The following is a 19,303-nucleotide window of genomic DNA, read 5'->3' on the forward strand; positions in this document are numbered from 1 at the left end:
TAAAGAATAAAAGTTGAGAGAAAAAAAGGATCAAAATTGTTTTAAATTAAGAATAAACTAAACCACTCTCAAACAAGCATACATAAAATAATTAATCTAAAGGTTTGACTGTTTTCGCGCTTCTATAACGTATTGTTCACAGGGTAGGGGTTAGTAGTCAGACCTTAAATGAACAACATGAAAAGGAACAGATCGATGACTGAAAACTCTTTTAGGGTTGTCTAGGTAGAGGCCTAAGGAAGAGAGAGATCTAGGGAAAGATCGAATACCGAAAATTTATACGTAAATATGAAAAATAAATAACCTTAAGAACGAATTTCCACCACCCTCCTATCTCCTAAGGTAGTTATTATACCCAAGAAAGTTATTACCAATGATGCACTGCGGAGGTGATAAAACTCCCATTTCCAGGATAAACATGGTCATGCATCCAGGTAAACGACCAAAAACGTTTCTAATAGACAGAATTTGCATCAAATTTATCAATACTGCGTACAGTATTTGAATTTTGCAGGTCAGACCTGCAATTTATTATCGGTGCAATTAATATACTATTAATCTATCAATTATTTTCCTTTCATTTTAAACGGTTCCAGATTCTTAGTCAAACGTTTCCCTAGTGACAAAATAGGTTTAAAATCGGTGATTGAAATTAAGAAACTCACTAACAAAAAAAAAAAAAGTGTGAGGAGATTCCATCTAAAGTATAAAGTTTTTTTCCTTTTGACGGAATCTTCGCAAAAGATCTTCGAAATAAACATCGAAAAGTCGGTACAAATGATTAAGTTTTGTTTATTCGTGAATTTTTGCCGACCACACCCCAATTATTCCTCCTAATATAATTCTACGATCATCAACAAATCTTAAAATGGAAGTAAATTTTTACAAGGCAAAAGACATTGTATTTCCTTAAGGATTATGATATACGGAGGCTTGTACAAATGCTCGGTAACCAAAGAGCGGACCATCCACATGTCAGTGTTATTCAGAGAGGCAAACATGGCGGACGTACAAGTGGTTTCAGCCATTGCACTGGGATTATATTATTTTTATTACAAAAAAGAAAATTAAACATAAATAAATAAGATTAAATATAAAACGTATTATAAAAAGTACCAACAAACACCTTTAAGCTCATAACAGCTCTTGGAGATGCTACACGAGCGCTCTCACGAACCCCTTTGATCTGTTTCCAAAAAACCGACACTCGACGGATCGGCAACGAGCTTAGGCCAACTCGTACAAGACACCCATCCACATGGGTCTAAGTTCGCCATGGCTCGTCCAACATGTAGAGGCCCCTTTACGATTGTTGCGAAAAGAAACTAATGACTGAATAACTGTATAACCGTATAACAGTAGATCTTTTGTGACTCAAGAAAAAAAAAATCGTGACATAAATATTAGGTACGATAGATATTTTCTCTCTTAAATGATATTTAATAAATTTGATATTATAAGGAATATAATCATGTTAAAAAAAGTCTAAAATATTTCCAAGTAAAAATTAAACATATGTACTCTTAAAAAAAAGCAATAGGTGTAGTGAACCCCACCGCTCTGGCTTACACATTAAAGATAAATTTGCCCACAGGGTTGGGCAAATTTAAATCAAATAACGTATTTACCACTGTATTTCTTACCAAAAGAAATAATCTTTAATTTAATCGTAATTCATTAATAAATAATAATAAATGCATTATAAAAGATTTCATTTTGTTCATTAGTTATTTGCGTATAACATTTTTTTTTCCATTAAGGACCTATACAGGATTCATTTCTCGAGGCCACCTACAAATAAATCCTGACTCACCCAGGTGGGATTTGAACCCCAAAACTTCAGAACCAAGCGCTCTGAAACCGTCGCATCAATAAGTTCAGCTAACAGGTCCTCTACTTCGAATGATAAATTAACGTATTCTAATGCATGGCATCCTCTTATATACAGAACAAAATTTGATGTACAGATGGATATGTTGTTGACTGTACACCGAAAGCTACAACATGCATAAATAAAAAAATAATAAGAAATGAGATAAGGTCATAAACCTGTATTAAAGGTAAAAGTTAATACTGTTTACTGACTGTAAAATAAACTTTATAACATATTCAATTAAATAATGTGTCAAAAATACATTTGTTCAATGAATCGAATAACATTATAAGCATAAATTGCTGAATAATTACAAAGCAAACGAAAGAATATATCATTAAATTACCTTTCCTTTTGCTTTAATTTGCTACGGCTCTAGATGCCTTTTTCAAATTTTTCAGGGCCTAAATTGTTCCCTTTTATTTTATTGGTGTTCCCTGACAGGCTTGGAGTTTAATTCCCTTTTTTCGACATTTCCCCTTCAAACGGTGCCCTTTAGTTACTTTTATTCAGACGTTTTTTCCTCTATTTTTTAACTTTTAATTCGACGAAATAAATGTTCCGCTTTAAAGATTAGTTGTGTAGTATAAGTTTGACAGACTTAGATGTATTGGATTTATTTTTGGTGGAAAAAGTAATGTGAGCGAACACAGCAGCTATTTATTATTAGTTGTTGACTAAAATAAAAAATAATTAATTTAAATAATGATTAATTAATTGATCTGATGAACGACATAACACAATCTCAAAAAAAAAATTATAATAGCAAAAAATATTAGAAGGAAACCCTTCCTAACCAACTCTCCAGTAGAGCGGCCCTCCCCGTTCGTTGTACCCCCCGGCCAGCGGGCTCCTTGGCCAATATTGTAACCCCCGCCTACAGCGGACCCAGCCCAACTCCTTATAATGCCATATGGCAAAGGAAGGGCACTAATTACGTATGTATAAATTCTGATATATATATTAATAATGTTATTTATCTATAATAAAGGAGGTAAGTAGAAAAAAAAAATCAACCCGCCCCACTCAACTTCGATTTAGGGACGGTTAACCAACTCTCCAGTAGAGCGGCCCTCCCCGTTCGTTGTACCCCCCGGCCAGCGGGCTCCTTGGCCAATATTGTAACCCCCGCCTACAGCGGACCCAGCCCAACTCCTTATAATGCCATATGGCAAAGGAAGGGCACTAATTACGTATGTATAAATTCTGATATATATATTAATAATGTTATTTATCTATAATAAAGGAGGTAAGTAGAAAAAAAAAATCAACCCGCCCCACTCAACTTCGATTTAGGGACGGTACTATTGCACCTTTAAAACATTTACCTAAAACGGAAAGAGCAGACTTAACTTTATTATTATTAGTAAACGAATAATATTTAAAAAATGACTAAAATTAGAACATAATTAAGCATTAACTATTAATTAATTATAAATTATTTATTCAAATAATAAACCTGTCCTCACCGGTCTTAATAATTAACTGTTGACTAACGATCTGTAACATTTTAGCCACAAACTGGTTGAGCAATAGGACTAAATGTAACTTTTATTTTTTTGAAAAAATTGAATAAAGGGGTTGCTATTTCTCCCCAGAATCCTTCACGTGTCATACATACAAATTAGATTTAGCTCTTCGTTATCAATCATACACACTCGATCCAGATCATGTTTTGGCACGGGTGTATAAGCCGCTTAGTCGAGGACGTATACCGACAGTACATAGCCAAAGGTCGGGTAAACATTGCTCTAGTGCACGTACTGTCATCCTACGGAATAGATATCAGCTCCCTTGAATATTATAATGGATAGGAGATGGAGAGGAAGGTGATATTCCTCTATAAATTTATCACGTAAACCTGCACAATCATAAAATACTAATGAGCTTTGTTCTGAATAAAACAATTAAAATACGGACCGGAACCTGAGAAGTAATATATGAATTAAAATATTTATACAAAGTAAATAAAATACAATTTATACAAATTAAATAAAATACAAACCCTGAAATTTAGCTTCTTTTATTTACATAAAAATACACTGAAGATCACTTACATTAAACTTCGGATTATTAATTTTGAGATTTAAGTTAAAAACCTATTTGTATTGATAATAAGACTTTATTTTCACCTCTATTTGCACCACGATTATGAATAATGAGCACCAAATGATTTCAGGTACTGGTGACTAAGCCCGATTTCTACAACGACGAGACAAGACGGAACTTGATAAGTACACTTTCTGAGCTAATTAGCCTCAACATCGTCCCCATCATCAACACCAACGATGCTGTTACTCCACCGCCACAAACTGATGACGATTTCCCCAAGGGCAAGGAAGGCAAGAAGGTAAGACCAATTTTTATACGAACAAAACGAAGCTAATGATTTCTACCTTAGCTTAATTATAGTTCCATAATGCGCAATTAATACTAATACTATAATACTACTGTGATATATATAAAAATAATGTTATAGTGATATACCAACTAATAGTTTAGAAAGGTATTATTGAACATTTTTTTTTAACATGGGCCAACTTTTCAGTATATAAGATTTACTTTTTATCTTAAAAGTGTGTCGCAATCTACTTGTCATAGATATAGTCTAAGAGATGAAATGCACACTAGATGTAGGGGTGTGAAATGCACACTAGATGTAAGGGTGTGAAATGCACACTAGATGTAGGGGTGTGAAATGCACACTAGATGTAAGGGTGTGAAATGCACACTAGATGTAGGGGTGTGAAATGCACACTATGTTTATACACTATTTCAATATAAAGTGCATTCCAGCGACGTAACATTTTTGCTCAAAACTATTTTTTTTATTTTTAAATCACTTATTAGGTTTTCGAGATATAGGCTCATGAAGAAAATGAATTTCCAGAACCAACTTTTGACAGCAGCATTCCGTGCATGGGGTACTTAAAAACTCTGATTTTCCGATACTTGTTGTAGATAGATTTTTACTAACTTAAAATTCAATTTAATTTTTTTATCATTAGAGTGCTGCCAATGGGTAGTTTCTCTCCACGCCTGTAACACTCCAATTTAACCGAGATCAGATTTACCACATTTATTATAATGTACAGTTGTAAATAGCAATAAATAAATATTAAAAAAAAAATTTTATCAACTTCAATGTATAAGTTTTACCATTTGTTCCTAAATATTAAAAAATTGTTATAAAAATGCAAAGTTAGGCTGATAATTTGATTTCAATATTTCACTTTCGTTTTTTTTAAAAATTAGTTCGTTAGTTTTCAAAGGGCGTTTAACAGCCTGGTCATCAACTCCCGTTGGTATTGGTAAGGCCTTGTTGTTCCACAGTCATAGCTTTGGTATGGTGTACTGATCCCCACCAGAGAGACTCATTTCAGTGAGATTTGAAATATTATCTAGCTATGCAATTATAATTTGTTTAATAATCGTTACGATAGTGGAAAGGATGATGAAAAGCAGATAAGTAACTGTTCTAATTTTAATTTCTGGTTTTTTTTTTTTTTTTTTATTGGGCCAGGAAAATTTATCATGAAAGAAAATATGACTGACTTTTTGCGAATCTATCAATAGCTCGCTGAATACACTTTGTACTGAAATATATGGCTTATCTACGTACATAGGTAGCTATGTAAAAAAAACAACAATTTTTTATTATTAAAATATATTGTGCTGGGTGGGCTGAGATCACAGTGTCAAGCAGTCAGAATTCTTGGAATTTATGACCCTTGCAAAATCCCAGAATGCATGAAAATATTACTGGAAAGTTTTGTCTTCTACAATCGCTTCAAAGTTCACAATACACGGAATTCCACCCCAGACATTGGGAGCGAGCAACGACCAAAATTGCCCTCGCGATCGACTTGTTGGACACCCCTAATATAAGGGAGGTAATTTTTACCTATGCACACGGACTGACCTCACGGGAATATTTCTAATATCATTTTTTATACTATAATGTAAGCTAATTTTATGGCAATTGTTAATATTAAAAATGTATTTAAATATTTTTTGCTTATTTATCTATTTATTGCTATTTACAACTGTACATTATAATACATTTAGTAAATTTGATATCAGTTAAATTGAAGCGTTACAGGCGTGTAAAAAAACTACCCATTGGTAGCACTTTAATGACTTTTTACATTAGTAGGTCTCGTGGTCATCTTCTTTTCAGGCACCTCGGAGGATTGTCAGGAATGGAAGAGGAAGCAAGGTTAGAAACTAGTGGGTTTGGGTGGTTAGGGAGTTTATAATGGAAAGAATGATATTGGTTCGGGCTAGATCAGTTACATATGGAACCTTAAGGACTTTATATATGATTTTATTTGTGACAAAGTAAGGAACATTGGGGATTTTACGAAGGATTTTGGATTGCAAATATAAATAATTTAAAATTGAAAAATAAAGTATTTGATAATAGTAAGTGATATTAATTGATATGATAAAGATGTAAATAAATCAAATTAGGTTTATATATTCGTACACATCTGTTTTCTTAAGATAATCAAATATTTCCTGAATGTGAGGTCTGTTATCGAATCCATTATCAGGCATTTTTCCTTAAAATGGTTGTATAGTGTTATTCATTATCTAGTAATTAGTTTTATGTACACAATTTACAAAATTTAAAGTTTATTAATTTTATTGACAGCTTTAATATTTATTTTGTTTTACATTTACCATGTTTTCTTGCATATTGATTAATTTGCATGCTCATTATAATTATAGTTTTTTTTCGGTTTTTGTGTATTTTTCCTTCACTGTATATTTTTAAATTCTTTTTTTTTTATTATCATTAGTTTACTAGTAACTTTTTTAAAATTTCTATTACTTTTTATAACATTTCTTTTTGAAATGTATTACTAATATGAAATTATTTTTAAAAAATTGAATTTTGAAGGTTTTTTTTTTTATATTAACTTTATCCAAAAAAAATTAAAATTAAAAATAACATATTTTTCAGCCTCTTTTTATTAGAAACTGTAACAATAAAGATACTTTATTTTTTTAAAAAAAACAAAGAAAGAAGTATCCGATGCCTGATATTAATTTCCTGTTTCATCGACGATGGTCTTGTTCTGCTTTAAAAATTTACCCAAAATATTCAATTAAAGCCGTGAAGTACCCTAGGAGTATAAACATTTATTTTGTTTTTGATAGAAAATATTGGATATTATCTTAGATTACGTGAGTTTATATATATTATTTAATCGGTAAAAGCAAAAAATTATAAATATCTGGCTTCTGTCACAGTAGCCTTCACAATGAAATTCTAGGTATAAGGAAGAATAATGAAAATATAATGAACGATAGCACCATTTGATCGTCCTGGTATCTAGTATCACTAACTCTTTATATGCTTCATTCATTACAAATTACACGAAGGATTACAATAGTTAGAAATTATTAAACACGACTTTGCGGCGTTCAATACTAACTTACAGCTCACATAGAAGCCAAGCTTAAAGTTGAGCTGATGTCCATTAGTAGTGAGCTAGTGGAGGGGAACAAGGAGCTTAGCACTACGGGATAGAAGTTATTCATGAGGTTGTGACTTCAGGCACAGCATTGGTTGGATTAGCTAATGCCCTTGGAACAAATTAAGTTAGCAATTACTGCATGTGAAATAAGCATTCCGTTTAAAAATGCTTCGAATTCCCTTTCTACTCAATTCTTACTAAGACTCAGATAGTTACCAGTTAAAAAATTCGTAAGATATTTTAACAATATTTTTATTTAAAAATTTGAACATTACAAAAGTTATTTACCAACCTATTTAGACATCCATAATGAATGTTTGTCTTTGAAATTGTGAATTTCCTGAAAATTACATTCTCAAATAACTTATATTTAGGACATACAGCTAATAATGTTGCAACTCTGTTATATAATTAAATTATATACATGCATGCGCTAATCAGTTACTTTTTTCAAGCCTATGCAACGTGATGAACGCGGTATTCTAAAGCACAGGAAAGTCGCTCTAGAGTTAGAGATTTATAAACCATTAGAAGAAGTGCGAAGGTATAAGACACACAAAATTTGCTATTTTTTCTCCTATTATGGCCCTTCACGTATTAATTTCTAACATTATAATAATATTTAAAAGTAAGCAACCTAGTCTAACCAGAGAGTGAAGAGGGGATATAATGTTTTCATTCCGTAAGACCACCACGAATTAGAAGTCAACGCAACAGGCACGGCTGCAGCCTTAAGTCCATTGGCTACAAACTGACTCAGAAAATTGGCTACTGGCCGTGGCCAATTGGGCATTGTTAGAGAAGATGGCCATCTTCTCCAATCGAGTTTTCTTAGGTTCTCTCTCAAAGAAAGCTCCACTTTCGGGATGATTAAGAGATGAATAAGCTAGTTTTTATATGTATCCGTGAATCGGATTTCCCAAAAAAAGATTAGGGGATCTAGTAGCTTCCTAATACTGTAGTACTCCATTTCTCAGACATTGATACGATTAAAATTTCTCAGTGCACTGTTCACATTAATTCGTGAAGTTTTAATCTAATGCATGAGTGCGCCCGTTTTACTGAGTATTTTTGATATCCTAAATTCAATTTCTACACTATCCGTATACTTATGCGTCTACTACATTTTAATTACATTTATTGTTTTGTCCTTTATAAACTGTAAAATTAATTGCGCCCTATCATGCACCCTAAACATTTTTTATGTGGATTATTGAAGTGGCCATGTAAAAATATTTTTTTAATGCTAATACGACTATTTTTAAGTTTATTAATTTTTCTAGCAACAAAGAAATTTAACTTTTAATCTTATATAAACCATAAGTTGCGCCCTGACAATTTAAATTGATTCAACACCACACTGTTTCCTTTTTTCAATTCTGCCATATGATTACTTAAAATCGAAAAAGAGAAAGTGTGTTTTATTCATATAATCATTGTTCTTTTTAAAGATCATCTGTAGGGTAGGGTAAAGACTTCAAAGGTCTCCTTTTAACATAGTCTTATATTCTCAAGTTCTGTGTCTACAAATAGTATTACTTATTATACTACTGTCGTCATTGCAATCCAGGCCGATGCCTCCTGACGATTCAGGGAAGGGAACCAAGATTACTTATAAGTAAACCAAGTACAGCACATCTCATATCAATAGTTTAAAATTAGAAAACAACAGACAGCACGTCTTAGAGTCAATACTAGAGATAGTACATTTTTATGTGATGCACTGTCTTTAGTCTATGTGTCACTCTTAGCTGTTGATGTGAGATGTACTTCATTTGCTTTGCATATAATGCATAAATTGGAAAAACCTTCATTGTTTAGTTGCTTTGGAGACTCAAAACTGTGTTGGTAACCTTTCAATTATATCCTAGCAATTAATTAATGTCTCATTTTTAGATTTTATTTTTTTACATTGGAATTATGGTGCATTACCAATTCCATACTATCATGAATATAATAATTTATATAATACAGCCTCCACATATACCCCACATACTGGTTGACTATTTGTATTCGTTGCACTAGAACAATAGCTCAATATCACCCTTTTCCATTTCCGTACAAGTACAACCACTTTGATTTATGGGCCTGATTTAGAGGCTCTTGATCTATTGAACCTTTCCCCAAGCTATAAATCCAAACCGGTTTCCTACTTGTGATGTTTTGCACGTAGTTGGGAATTGGTTCACTTCTTTGGACTACTCCATCTTAACCAATCAGATTCATGGTTGGTTAAAATGTTACAACTTCACAGGTAGATATTCAGAGTTTGTCGAACATTTTATATGTTGTCATTTCTACTTAAAAACGCAATGTAAACAAGCCTGTGAAATTTTTATCTTCTATTATGCTTTCATCACCTAATGAAGACCATTATAATAAATATAGACCATAATTTTTTGAATTATTATCAATTTCTTAGAAGTATAATTATTGAAACCTAGTCTAATGATATTCTAGTTTAATTAATGAGGACCCCCTACTGAACTTTCTAGGTTCATGTCACAATCTTTAAACTTTCTTTTCCAGATTAATTTCCAAAACGGTATAATTTTGTAATATTAATTAATTAAGGTAAACCTAAAAGGACATACGTGTTCATAATCACTATATGCAATAATTAACCACTTAATTCACAGGGTATAGAAGAACTAAGGAATAATTGAATTCCTGATATAAAATTGTTAGATTTTTTTTTAATGAAATAACGTTCCCATCAATTATAGCTGTCACAGAGTTGAATATAGTGCAATCTACTAAAGTCTGTGACAGCGTCAACTTTTTTTTTTATATTCTTATTTTAGACAATCAACTAGCACCTAACCTTTAAGTAAACCAACTTCTGCAATTTAAGTATATTACGAATATAATGTTCCGTATTCGAAATCGGTTGGTTAGTTATGATTTAAATCAAAAGTTGTCCATCTTAATATTGACTACAAAAGAAAAATCCAGTGATATTTTAAGATAAGGAAACGGCTTATTATATAAGGAAACATTTCTGGCTCCCACAAATCAAAAATTTATTTTTTATTTATATATTCTTATTATACAAATAAGTAATAGTGTTAGGGGAGGTTCATTTTATTTTTTTTTTTGGGTACAATTTTTTTAAACTTTTACTATGGTGCAGCCCAACGCCAGGTTGAGCGGCTTACTGATTGGGCTGCACCCTTTCTCTGCATCCATTCGGTAGGACCAGCCCTCCTGTTCCTCATACGTCCGGGTGCCTCCTACAGTTCCCCAGTCTGGTCCAGCCATCCTAGTCTCAGTCTGGGTCAACTTCCTCTTGTTCCGGTGGCTCGCCGATGTCGGGTAGTCAAGCTCTCCCCATCATGATATTTGTGGGGCCCACTACCTCCTTAAAAACACCCTGAAGAAGTGATAATTCTCTTCTTCCATCAAACGGGGGAAGTCTCGCCGAGGGTGTAAATCCTGTTCTATCTTGACAGCCTGGCTCGGTGTCCTTCCATAGCGAAGCAATCTACTACTGTGTTCAGCTGTTTCAGGAACTCTGCAGGTGGGGCGTTATTCGATATTCTTCCCAAAGCTCTGCTGCTTTTTCCGGAACCCGCCATGTCCTGTTAGAATTTGTGAGAAGAAGTATTCCCGTTAAAAATATTTTAAAAAAAAAATTCTTAAATTATAAAAAATCCAGCACTAATTTTGTCATATTTCCTTATGGTTTAAGAGCTGCTAAATCTGAATTGCAATGATCTAAAAAACATTTTGATTGTTTTTTGAATTATAAACAATAAACATATTTCGGCCTTTTTTTCCCTTTCATTTAATGGGCATATGCGGTTGTTAAAAAATAATGAATAATTTTGAAAATAGACTAAAATTTCCACTGTTAGTTCGTTTGTTACAGCATTTAAAATATACGTAATTTTTCGAAAAAATGAAATTTAACTTGACGGTACAAATTGAACTATTGATCCAAATATTAGAGAAAATACTGATTGTAGGCGGAAAATCGTTGATAAGACATTTTATTAAATCTATTCAGCTTTTGTCCGAAGAGTGAACAGCGTCTGTCGACCCGATGGCTGACACAAATTTAAAAGTGAATTAATTGGATTTAGAGATGATCTCGTATAAAACCTGAAAAATGTTCGTTCTGCATACTAGTAGTTGAGCAATCATACTGTGAAAAACTTATTATGTACTATTTTGAATAAAATGTCTACTTCCTGATAAAATAAAAAATATGGCGAATTTTGACTTACGCCATAATGAAGCAATATATTTCAATTTATGAATCATAATATGTAATAAAGTACTTTACTTCAAAATTGTTTCCGATCCATGCTAAATTATTGTCTCAGTATTTGGTTATTCTCCAAAATGTAGGCTATAGTAAATCTGCTGTTACTATGCTGGTATCTTGGGGACATTTATTTCACTCTCAATCTGAGATGCGTATTTTCGAATGCTCAGTCCGAGAATAGGGTAAGGACCAGTTCCTCAACGTCTTCCGTGCTTTGAGGTTTCCCAAGGCTTTTCTTCCCTTTAATACTATTAACCGTCCTTAGAGAGCTCATGTCCCACATTTCCTGTATATTCTCTCTCTTAACGAACGCACCAGTTCTGATTGCGTTAGTCCTTCCACGGCCTGAGAGAGCAAGAACCATTTTGCTAGGTGTTTTGGGTATTCGTTTACGGCTTTTTTTTTTCAGGACGCATGAGTCAAAATAGTTTTCATTTTTCACTTAACTATCACATTTTATAAAATTCGCCGTAATCATATGTAATTTTTACATATAGACACCATACTTACTAGGCATTTCAAAAAACCCAACGAAATCTAGAACATTCCTTGAAAACGAATTTAATTATTATTATATTATTATGACATTATTAACTTTTATTAAAGTTAATAGTGTCATTGAATAATTAAATTTTTTTTAATATAATTTTTCATAAGTGATTACATATTAAATAATTATTAACTTAAATTAAATTAATCTAAATTATCAATCCTGAACAATTTTTTGTGCTGTTAGTTTGTTGTTTTTTTTTCTAAAAGGAGATTTTAGTTCAACACAGATAACTTGCTGTGCTTTACAGGCACACATTTATATACAATAGGAAATGTTAAAAATATCCTAAATTTTCTTAGACGGTTTAGATTTTTAATCAGTGTCATAAAAATTTATATAATTCTACAAATAAAAGAATAAATAAACTGAAAATTTGAAAAGAATAAAAATAAAAGGATTTCCCTTTTAAACGCTCATTTCTTTACTAATAGTAAGAAGAAATGACTAGTATTCCTTTAAATTACAGCTTACATACACTATTACGATATTGTCTATTCTGTAGCAGCCCTGATTGTTTCTCGTAAATATGAATGAAAGGAACAAGAAAAATTTACGAAGTCAGCGACGTTTTTTGTATTTATTTTGTAAAATAAAAAATCTATCTCATTTTAGCTAATATGTCCTTGCAGTTTGGGTAAATTTAGTCCTGACCACTTATGTCAAAATTAATTTTAGTCATAAGAACTTATCTTAAAATTCTCTTGAAATGTGTTGATAACACTTTAGTTTGCAATTATGCTGCTGGTAAATTATTAAAACTAACGAATCAAAAAATGAATTTTTAATTTTTTTTTTAATAAAGAATATATTAATAAAACAATACATATTAATTCAACTCTTCATATATGCATAAATGACATAAAATGGTGGAATATGCTCCAGATAATTAGTAATGATTTTTCAAAACCATATTGGATTATTGAGAGACAAACTTAAATCTAAACAATTCAACAGTCAGTCTACTTTTATAACTAATAATTTAGAAATTAAATTTAGTATTTAAGTAGAAAAAAAAACTATAATCCCACGGTTGTGTTGATAAAAGATAAGAAAAGTCGTATTTTAGACACAGTTTTTAAAAATTTGATATTATTTAAACTATGGATTACAAAATAAATAATTTTATTTAAAATGAAGTAATTCGTAAACCTTTATATCTCATCCTCATTCTTTACCAAACATTTCTCAAAAGAAGTTGAATGGATGCCAAGCCCAGTCAAGTAGGATCCTCTATGATAGATTAGAGCAGAACAAAGGCCTCCGCAGATGACACCAATTCAAACAAAATGAAATTGTTCATTACGGAATTTTTAATTTTTGTCTAATTCCTGGGAGTCTAAAATTATTATAAAAATAAAATTTGTATAATTAAATAAATTATATTTTATTTAAATTATTAATTTTATTTATATTATTAATATCTTATCAGTAATCATATCAGTGTCAAACTCTTATTTGACAAGTGCGGATCTGAATATGAAGAGAAAAACCAAATTGTTTATACCCAATTAATTCAACATATTATTTTTACTATCAAAGGTTTAAAAGTCCCCAAACGGACGATCGAGTATAAAAATAATATTTGGATGATATGAAATGTAAAAATAATAATAATTTAAAAGCATACTTTGACAAGCAGTAAAACATTTACCAAATCGAGTTTTCTGTTTTCTTTTCTATTTTCTATGTGGGGCATAACATCAATCCCTTTATTTTACCTCAAATATGAGCTTTATGGGATACGCTATTCCACTAATCCTAAATGTGTATTTTTATTTTTTATACTCCACGTTCTTCATTCTAACACCATCGACACTATTTTTTTTTTTTTTTTATTCCCCCCGATTTATTCGATCCCCTATTCAGTATTTTCGGTTGTTTTTTTTTTTCAAACTTTAATAAATTTTATTTTTATTTTCCTTCGGTTATTCTATAATCTCTTTTACTTTGCTAAAACAGTTTATAAATACCATTAAAAACAACTTAATTTTATTATTTTTTTGTAAGATTAATTTTTTTGTATATTTTGTAAACTTCTGATACATAAATTATTGCCCCCTTTTGTCAAACATTCTGCCCTATCAATATATACAGTTTTTAAACACGGGAAATTTTGTGTAATTCTCTAAAGTGTTTTTAATATAAAATTTGTAATTCTAAACCCTTATTACATCGTATACAGACTTATGCGTTAGAAAAGAGACCATTCTATACTGATGTTAAAGAAATTTAATGTTTCCGACTATACAAAAATGTTCCTGACTACAATTGTCATCCTTATTGAAATACAAAAGCTGTATTTTTGCTGTTGTAACAATCAAACTATATTCTTTACTGTAATGATTGTAAATACCATTATGATGAATATAATCAAATTTATATGAGAATTTGGTATATCGAGGAATTAATTAAATATTCTCAGAACGCCTGTTGACCATCCACGGGAAAAGGCAATTTTGAATCAGGGTTTACAAATAATTAAAAATTCTTCTGAACAGTCTGAAAAATTAGTTATAGTCAGCTATCCATTAAAAATAAATATTCAGGTCCCTCCAATCATGATATTATATTTATAATATATATTTTTTAACCTGCAGTATTTACTTCGGGACTCCCTTCCTCTATTTGATTTTTCCTGAAATCGAGATTAACTAAATCACATGGTGATTAATAAAATATTAATAAATTACCTTGCAATTTTTTTGTGTGGGTTATTATCTCCTATGGTGAGATTGTGACATGTCGTACATTTGCATGCTAGCTATAAGTGTCTGTTTAAGAAGTCAGATAAGTAAGCCTACCAACTAGGGTGGGAGTGCCGGGGGTTCGTGGCGTATTTTTCAACTTTAGCCAATTTTTAAATGTTACTCCATTTAACTAAAATTTATAACATCGGATATAGTTAAGGGTGTCTTTTGGATGATACTATATGCCCCCTCCATAATCAATTGCTTATGATCTAGTATTAAAAAAATAAATAATAAAGAGTTAATTATAGGACATAGAAAAAAATGTAACGCCCTCGCAAAATGCGAGGCTTGATGTGTGCCTCCCATTTTATAGGTATAACACAAAAATCTCATAAAAAAAAAATCCGTCGGCTGTTTGGACCTTTTTTCGGAGACTACTGAGCCGATTTTTCTTAGATTTTGAATCAAAGTTACTGGTCACTCCATGATGATATTTGTTAATAATATCCTCTATGTTTTATGCAATGGCTGCCTTTTAGAAGTCCCATACGCAACTTTATCGGTCATTTATGGAGACTTTTTTTTAATTTTTTAAAATAACTATACGAAAGCATCAATAGAAAAAAAAAAACATTAAAAATAAATTGTCTTTTCAAGAACAAAGCTGTGAAACCTGTACGTTTATTTCAATATTTTAAAAATACTATTGAAGTTTTACTGTTTGATTAATCAAAAATATCCACATAATAAATTTTTATTATGAATAGGTGTATATCTTAATAACGTTTTTGAGTAATAAGTGTCTCTTGGTATATCACGTGAAAGAAGTTTGGCTGTATAAAAAATATTACAGACACTTGATAATAACATGCTTTAAATTAACTAACGAAATATCATTGTTTGATTAAAAGCTTCATTAATTCCAAGATATTTAGGCGTTATCTTATCTTTAATTTGGTATTAATTAATTTATACATTCTGGATAATATTATTTATACTAATATTAATAGTAAGCACTTAATCTTGATTAATATGTGTCTAAATTATTTAGAGATGTCTATATTTAGAAACATCTAAATATAATTCCGATTGATAATCATATTTGATTTATGAACACTTATAACATGTGCTGTCCACTCACACCTTTGTCTAATAACTGTACCAAAATGGGAATCGCAGTGGATTCGGTCAATATTTTACCAGTATGTTATAAGTATGAATCAATGCTATCATGCTAGCAGTGAATACATATACATTTTATACTGTTTACTTCAGTTTAACTAACCTTCTGCAAAACCAGCTGATCCCAAACGTATGCTTTAATATTATAAAATATTACAAACATAAAATAAAATTAATATAACAAATATATGGTGCACTGTAACAACACTTTTTTTTTTATTCAATCTCAATATGGATAATTGTGCCAACATTTATATATTGTTTTTAGCTCAACATGGGTTCTGCGAGATGTTTTATTGCCCGAGAAGGGTCCCGCTAATTTTTTTTTCAAGGAGGGTACCGTTTGAAAACAATTTGGGTTCCTCTGCGTTAAAGTTTATGTTAAAATGACATGGTATTAGGAAGAGATCCTTAACGTATTAGTATGGTTATATGTTTAACCAAATAACGTTGATGCCATACTTCCAAAGTGTTATATGAGCTAAATTGTCTGTCATTTTGTTTTTTTTATTTTAACGCGATTTTCTTCTCACTTTGAAATGGCAAAAGGACTCAGCCGAATAATTGACGTCACTAAAAAATAATTACAAAATTATCAATTGAAGTGCATTAAAATTAGATGATATTTTAAATCGGAATCCACAACCCACACCCAAGTCTTTCAGAAATTATCAAATACTTTATGGCAAATACTAATGTTCTGTACTTAGTGCCTTTTGCGAACATGGAAAACATTTTCTATATGTTATGCAATGAATAATATAGTTTTTTAAGTCTAGCAATTAATATGGCCTAAAAAAAGTTTGTAATAAACCCTCTTTTTTCATAGTGAAATCAGAGCTTCTCTTTGAGGAAGGCATAATTGGTATCAAGTAGCCATTCTCATTAGTCTTCCCTTACTGGAGGGGCCCTCCTTGACTTTGATAAGACCCTTCAAGCACATTGAAGTCCTTCCTTTTCAGCATATATAAGCAGATCCGACATGAGCTTTGTAAAGTGTGTCATCTCAATTCCACGCTTCATGTGCCTTCCTCAAAAGGGAGTTTTTGTTGTCTTTGTTTTTCTATGAACTTTTGCATTACATTTCTACTTTTGAAAGGAAAAAACATAGTTGCAAACGTTTTGCCCTTAGATACTTAGGTATCGTCAGTAAAGTTGTGAGTTTTTTTTATTCATACCTTTCATTATAAAAAAATAAATGTATGTGTATTTGCACATTATACTATTTTGATTTACCAGTCAATTAAAGATAAAATAATTCTTTGTATGTTTCGTAACAGTAATTTCGTTATAATTCAGAATGGCTACCCCCCTCCCTCCGTACTTTCATTTTATATAGGTAAGTAAAATCTGACTATTGTCAAAGAACTCATTTATAATTACAAAATACTCATTAATATGACCATAATAAGGCCTATTTAGATCTTCACAGTTCAGATCTGAGGCTCCACTAAACCATCAAATTCCTCTCGTACCAATCCTTATTTTCCAAAATTCTCAATCCTCTTTACTTTTTCACAAAAGAATCATCCATCAGCACATCAATGTTCCACATGTTGGCGATTTGACCTGAACAAGAAATCCTTTTTTGTTAATCCTTTATAATCTCTCAAACCGCCTTTAGTACTTGTTTCTGATTTTTATTCTTTTTTCATTGCTTACTAATTCTCCTATACCTCTGAAAAGAAGATGACCTTGAGATATACTACTCTAGAAATGTTATTGAAGTTCTATTAATGGATAGATTTTTCATAAGACTGTATCATGCCATTGTAATTTAACACATTACATTTACTGTCATATTTTTTTTTAGTACAGTTCTAAATATCAAATATACAAATTTTATAAAATATCTTTCTAGCTAGACTGTTCTACATACACAGACCATTTTGTGACACTTGGTTATTTGGACTTAAGGGATATAAGAACGATTATTTCAGTCGAAAACACGCGATCCTTCCTCCTCCTATATGTTTTATTTACAGATAAGTCATATTAAAAACTTTTTTTTTTAATTTAATTTTTAACATTTTTTTTTCTCTTACAAAAAAGTTAGGATTTTACTGTTACATGCTTTTTCACTTTCGCCAAGGAAATATTACTTAGGGCTTCATTCAAATCAGGGCATACCATGTTCCAATTATTAAACCTTTCTTAAACGTCAATTCGGTACAAACTGAATTAGTGACTCGAGCGACAACTGCAAAATCTAAAGTAAATCTTCTGGCCAATAAACTCTTTAAAAATTCAAATTATATGAAGTTTGCCCATTTCGGAGGTCTCATGGGGAGGGGGGGTGGTAGATTCAGTTACAAAAGTTTACCGATTAGGTTACTCGTGGAAGCAGTCCGTTTGTACTCCTTTTGAATCTCAACTTCTCTAAAAGTAGAATGGGGGGGGGGGGGTTCTTTTTCTTTTTTTCCAATAAAGTTTGAATTCCATTTGAAACTTGCTCAGAGGAGTTATATCTTGTCTGTTTATTGTTGACAAGTTATTTGTATATTTAGATAAAATTTTAGTTGAGAAATCTGACGTATATTGCAAGGTCATTTTTAGGTATATAAATAAAAAATATATATATGTCTCCATATAATGTAGAATACTACTATTATATAGGTACATATATTTTACCATAAATTTAACACAATAATAAGTTATATAGAATGGAGAAAAAATATAAGATTATCTGTATTATATCGCGTTTTCGCATTCCAAACACGAGGAAGGATGTACATTTTAATACTCAAAAACTCAGTTAAAACAAACAAGCTGTTTACCTGGTTTCTCTGAAACTTCACGTGAGTGTAACCAACATTAAATGTAATTAATAATCATTAGTTATGATTAAATATCAATTAATTTCCAGAGAATGATCGACCGTTTATAATAAATTGAACTAATTATCATAGGAGGGGGAGCAAACTCAGTGGAATTCCGCATATACCCTGGTAATTTAAGGGAATTAATAGAATCCCGGAGGTTTAAATGGGTAAGTAATGTTGTGAGGCTTAGCAACCAATGATCACATATAAAATTTATTGTTGCTGAACTTACCAGTAGACCGAGGCATAAGTGGGAGATTTGTATCAACACAAATGAGACTGGCCTAGCGAAAATAGGTTTTGACGGGGATTGGTAGAGAAAGGAGCGTATTATTACAAGTATAGCTGTAAAGGTTCAAATACGATACCATCTATCACTGGTATCGTATTTGAACCTTTGGGTCCCTAAGGATTTTCTTTATATATA

The 19,303-nt window shown here is 31.2% G+C and overlaps 1 protein-coding gene across 1 annotated transcript in view; it reads left to right on the forward strand.

Moving 5' to 3' along the window:
* P5CS (Delta[1]-pyrroline-5-carboxylate synthase) overlaps positions 1 to 19,303 on the forward strand; it is a gene marked incomplete at its 5' end in the record, with an annotated part of 157,565 nt that overhangs the window by 35,336 nt on the left and 102,926 nt on the right. The window contains 1 exon segment of the mRNA XM_014433225.3: positions 4,053 to 4,223. Coding sequence (XP_014288711.3) covers positions 4,053 to 4,223 — 171 coding nt within the window.

Source organism: Halyomorpha halys, unplaced genomic scaffold, assembly GCF_000696795.3.
Source record: "Halyomorpha halys isolate HHAL.00 unplaced genomic scaffold, Hhal_1.1 Scaffold1170.1, whole genome shotgun sequence".
In the NCBI taxonomy this organism is placed as follows: domain Eukaryota; kingdom Metazoa; phylum Arthropoda; class Insecta; order Hemiptera; family Pentatomidae; genus Halyomorpha; species Halyomorpha halys.